General features: G+C 36.1%; 1 protein-coding gene across 1 annotated transcript in view; it reads left to right on the top strand.

Annotated features, from left to right (window-relative positions):
- DENND6A (DENN/MADD domain containing 6A) overlaps nucleotides 1-4,227 on the top strand; it is a 56,746-nt gene extending 52,519 nt beyond the window's left edge. Inside the window, exons 15-19 of the mRNA XM_012641073.1 lie at nucleotides 915-968; nucleotides 1,075-1,184; nucleotides 1,380-1,482; nucleotides 2,841-2,915; nucleotides 3,369-4,227. Coding sequence (XP_012496527.1) covers nucleotides 915-968; nucleotides 1,075-1,184; nucleotides 1,380-1,482; nucleotides 2,841-2,915; nucleotides 3,369-3,500 — 474 coding nt within the window. The 3' untranslated portion in view covers nucleotides 3,501-4,227. The remainder of the gene's footprint in view (nucleotides 1-914; nucleotides 969-1,074; nucleotides 1,185-1,379; nucleotides 1,483-2,840; nucleotides 2,916-3,368) is intronic.
- Nucleotides 4,228-5,025: the final 798 nt, after the last annotated feature.

The following is a 5,025-nucleotide window of genomic DNA, read 5'->3' as shown; positions in this document are numbered from 1 at the left end:
AGTGGCATCATCACAGCTAACTGCAACCTCAAACTCCTGGGCTTAAGTGACCCTCCTACCTCAGCCTCCTGAGTTCCTAGGACTACAGGCAGAAACCAGCAGGCCTGGTTAATTTTTTGTAGAGACAGAGTCTCACTCTTGCTCAGGCTGGTCTTAAACTCCTGGCCTCAGGCAATCCTCCCACCTCAGCCTCCCAAAGTGCTAAGATTACAGGCGTGAGCCACCATGCCCAGCCTACTTAACTTTTTGAAGCCCCTGTGTCTAGAAAATACCTACTACATAGGATGGTTGCAAGGATTAGAAGAGATCAGGCATGTAAAATGTTGAATACATGTTCTGGCACATAGTCACTAAATGAGGTTAATTATTATCATTAAAAATATGTAGTTCCTTGTATTATCCAAGATTTAGTTAAATTTTTATTGAAAATCTGACTTCCCAATTCAATTTAAATTTAGCTATGCCTGTTTGGGGGAGTGATGAAGTTTTTGCTGTCCATTGAAAGAGCATATGAGAAACATCTTTTTGTTGTTGTTGTTTAAAGACAGGGTCTCTCTGTGTTGCTCAGGCTGGAGTGCAGTGGCACGACCATAGCTCACTGCAACCTCAGACTCCTGGGCTGAAGTGATCCTCTCATCTCAGGCTCCTGAGTAGCTGGGACTACAGGTGTTCACCACCACGCCTGGCTAATTTTTAAATTTTTTGTAGAGATGGGGTCTCATTGTGTTGCCCAGGCTGGTCTTCAACTCCTGGGCTCAAGTGATGCTCCTGCCTTGGCCTCCCAAAGTGCTGGGATTACAGGTGTGAGCCACCACACCCAGCCCCATCTCTTTTCAAAAGGTCTGTTTAAATATTTTTGAAGGTACTTTGGGTAGAAACACCAAACCTTTATTAACTTTTTTTCTTGGTTTTAGGAAAGATATGTGGCAAGTTTGATGCCTTTGCAGAAAAGTATTTCTCCATGGAAGGTATGAATATATTCAAATAAATTTCTATTTGAGTTCTTTGACTGTAATTAACTTCTGTGAATGTATCGATTTCTAATTTCTAAATGTAGTATGTCCTATTTTCTAGAGTCCACCCCAATTAAGACAGTTTCTTCCAGAAGAATTTATGAAAACACTTGAGAAAACAGGACCTCAACTAACCTCTAGAATAAAAGGCGATTGGATTGGACTCTACCGGTTAGTCTTTTTTCCTTTTCACCCATCTGTAGTGCTTTATTTAAAAACAAATCAAAACAAAAAACTGGATTTATACTTAGATTATTTTTTTAAATGCCATTTTGTGACATAGTTTTGAACTATGGATGGGAAAGGTATTGAGGAGAAGGAAATAAATCAGAATCAAACTTTACTTTTTAAAATTTATTCTCACAGGCATTTCCTAAAGTCTCCAAATTTTGATGGCTGGTTTAAGGCCCGGCGGAAGGAAATGACCCAAAAATTGGAGGCACTTCATCTAGAAGCTCTTTGTGAAGAGGTTAGAAAACTGCATGTTTGTGTGATGATTTAACAGCTGTTGAAAATATAGTTATTCTTTTTTTCTTTTTTCTTTTTCTCTTTAATTTTATTTGCTCATAAAGGAAGCAAACCTAAGGATAATTATTTTTAGAGGTTGAAAATTATACCCATATCCACTTCTTCATAAATAGTAGTAGTAACTACTCTAGATCATATCCTGTGTGCCAGGACTGTATAGGTGCTTTATATGAATCACCTCTTAATCTTCACAACAGTTCACTGAGGTACTCACGTTGCGAACTGCATTATAGGACCCCCACAGCTTAGAAGTTAAAGGGCTTGCCTCACATCACATCCCTGCTAAGTAGTGCAGCCAGCAGCGTGCTGGAGTCCACTTGTAGTAGCTCTTAAGAACTGATTGTGCACATCTATCTCTTCCCAGCTCTGCTTTCAGTGACCTCAGGTTGGCATCTCGAAGTTGCCTGTAGTAGGATTATTACACCACAAAAATTGGCAAAACTACAAACCAGAGATCTTTTCTGGAGAACTGGTTGTTAAATATTTACCAGCACAATACTGGATGGAATCAGGATTTAAATCCAAGCAGTCTGACTCCAGATCTTTTCTAGTATGACTTATTCACCTTTTCCAGTTAGTATTAGGAATGTTTTATGTGTTTGGACTGATTTTTCATATTCTATAATTTATCACCAGCCTAGTTTAAGTTAAACTACTTGTCTGTGAAGATATAAACAGTAGTCTCATTTTCATTGGTATTTAGCTTTAAATATTCAGGTGAGCTAGCCTCAATGTCAACTTTCTTATCATAAACTCTCAGTGACTATGGCTTTGAGAAAGGGAATATGATGAAAGCAGTTACAGTATTAGCTCAGGAAGATTCAAAGTTTACATCCAATGCACATTTGTGTTTGGTTATCTTGATTTGTTAGCTAATATTCCTTATAAATTAATTATTCACTACTTAGTAGGTGTGGGGGTTAGTATTACAGTTTGAGTTACAATTTTATTTTTCTTACTTGACCTTAAAAGGCCACCTCAGAAAGGAGGTGGCCTTTTCTTACATTTAAAATTCTTTTTTCATTTTTAATTATTATGGGTACATAATAGCTATATTTACATTTTGTGTTACTTTCAAATATTAGACAGTTGTTTTGACTAGTGTCAAAAATTATCTAATTAACAGTTATTAGAATATCATGAGAATTATTCTTGCACTATCATCCTGTATCTGGGTTAAATACCTTATTCTCTTTTTCCTGTCCTATCCTTCCTTAGCAGTAGCCTTGCCTTTTGAAATAGAGAAATTTGAATATTATTTTGAGTACTTACTGATTTGGGATTTGCTTATTGTTTTAGGACTTACTTCTCTGGATCCAGAAACACACAGAAGTAGAAACAGTAGACCTTGTATTGAAGCTGAAAAATAAGCTGGTATGTAGCCAAAACAGCCAAAGAGTAAGTTGACTTTTCTTGTGAAGATATTTTCCTCTCATTTGAGCTAACAATCCATGATGTATCATAGAAGTAACTTTTTGAATGAGAGGACTTGAGGTTGGTCAATTGATGGTATTTAATAGATTTCACTAAAAATACTTGGTTACTCAAGCAGATCATAATGATGCCATGTCATTCCAAAGTTATTTACATGGAATCTAATAAGCTCTACAAAAACATTGTCACTTACTAGGTATTCTTTATAAATTTATATAGAAACCTTTTATTGAGCTCAGCAATGTATTGCTTAAATGGAATGTTCTTTGCTCTTTTAGTTTCTGTATATTCTGGTCTAAGACCAAAAGTTTCCAAATAGATCTTTAAAACTGCTTATTTAAAAAATATATTAATACGGATTCCATTAAATGCTACCAAATGTTCCTTATGTAGTTGCAGGCTGATCGAGAGTGTTTACCTGTGAAACCTGACACTGTGGAAAAGTTACGGACACATATAGATGCAATTATCTTAGCATTGCCAGAAGATCTGCAAGGCATACTACTCAAAACGGGCATGACATGATATTTGCCAGAACTTTCCCATCCAGAAAGGATTGTGCACCATGAAGCATGACATTTCAACCAGACGCACAAAAAGGCGGTCTCTCAGTGGCAGAAGAGTGGAAAATAGCTGTGAATGCTAGATACAGGGTGGAAAGACTGTATTGTATAAACAGACCTTTTTAGTGCATTATTTTTAAAAATGGATATCTGTGGTGGTTCCACTTTAGTACTGAAACACCGAAAGGCATTTCTATATTTTTAATCATGTTCTAAAGTGCTCTTATGAGAGACCTGTGGGGCCATCAGTATTAGTGATTCCATACTGCAGTGCTGGCATTGCAGATATTTTTTTAAATTGGTGCTGTTTTGCCCAATCATGTTAAAACTCAGGGGGATATAAAAATAACATTCACACTGGCTGTCTTCTTAAGAAGGAAAAGACTGAACTGTCCAACTATAGTTAGAAATAATTGATGCTTATGTAGTGCCTTCTGTTGTCCTACATGTTTCACGAAGTCCAGCTGCTAGTCTTAAAGCTTTTTCTTGGCTTGATTATGATACGTAGTTTTATAAGGCATTCTGTCAAGTGATCATTGCTTAAAAATGCTTCTTGCTATCCATCATGTTTATTAGTAGGCATGGTGGGGTTTTTCTCAATTGTCATGTAGGTTTTCGTTTCACTATTTTCCTTTTTTTAAAATGTGTATATTTAATATATACATGAGAGACACCCTGGGAATGAATGGTTCTTGACATTTCACTATTTTTCTTTACTATTTCGAAAATTAATGTATCAGTTTCTCCAAAGGCAAGCAGGCATCTAATATAAATTATTGAAGAGTTTATTTCTCTTACTCTTTACTAACTGGGCCTGTTTAAATTAATTAGCTTGGGTGTTTTTCAGAGACATTCTAATTATAAACCTCATAATGAGCTATATTTTCAACTGAACTGTTCTTATTTCAAAGGTATTCATAAGTCTTATGTGATAGTTATTTGAGTGATTGGAAGGTTGATTTCCAGCACTGTTTGGTATTGTTTTTTTCCCCCAAATTAATGTTTCTCAGAACCCTTTCCCTATTGACCTGGGAACTTTTGCCTGAATCACTGCTATAGCTAGTTTTTTGCTGTTCTTGTTTTTGTTTGTTTCTATTTTAAACTATACTACCTTGCCAAAAATAGAAGAATATGATTTGGTAGATTAAGGTTGTTTGGTTTGTGTTTGAATAAGAGTCCTGCAGACACCACTATGTAAAATAGGCACACGTGACATAGCACATACATGTTAATAGCTGTGTCTTAAATTACCCTCTAAATAACCAAATTTAGCTGTATGTATTTGTAAAAGAAATGACTTCAGAAGCTATCTCTTGTTCTTTATTGATATAACTCTTAAGGGCATTCCTGACCCAAGAAAGGCTCCTTGTGTTTGTAACTGTGGTCTGATACCCAAGTGTGCCCTTTTCTCATGGATACAGTCTCTTGAAGCTTACCTCAAAGTCACAGAGAGAATATGGCATTTGAAAGAAATCACTTGCCTTGGA

Source organism: Propithecus coquereli, unplaced genomic scaffold, assembly GCF_000956105.1.
Source record: "Propithecus coquereli isolate 6110/MARCELLA unplaced genomic scaffold, Pcoq_1.0 Scaffold1, whole genome shotgun sequence".
NCBI lineage: Eukaryota > Metazoa > Chordata > Mammalia > Primates > Indriidae > Propithecus > Propithecus coquereli.
The sequence above is the reverse complement of the archived record's forward strand: the minus strand, read 5'-3'. Positions and strand labels throughout refer to the sequence as shown.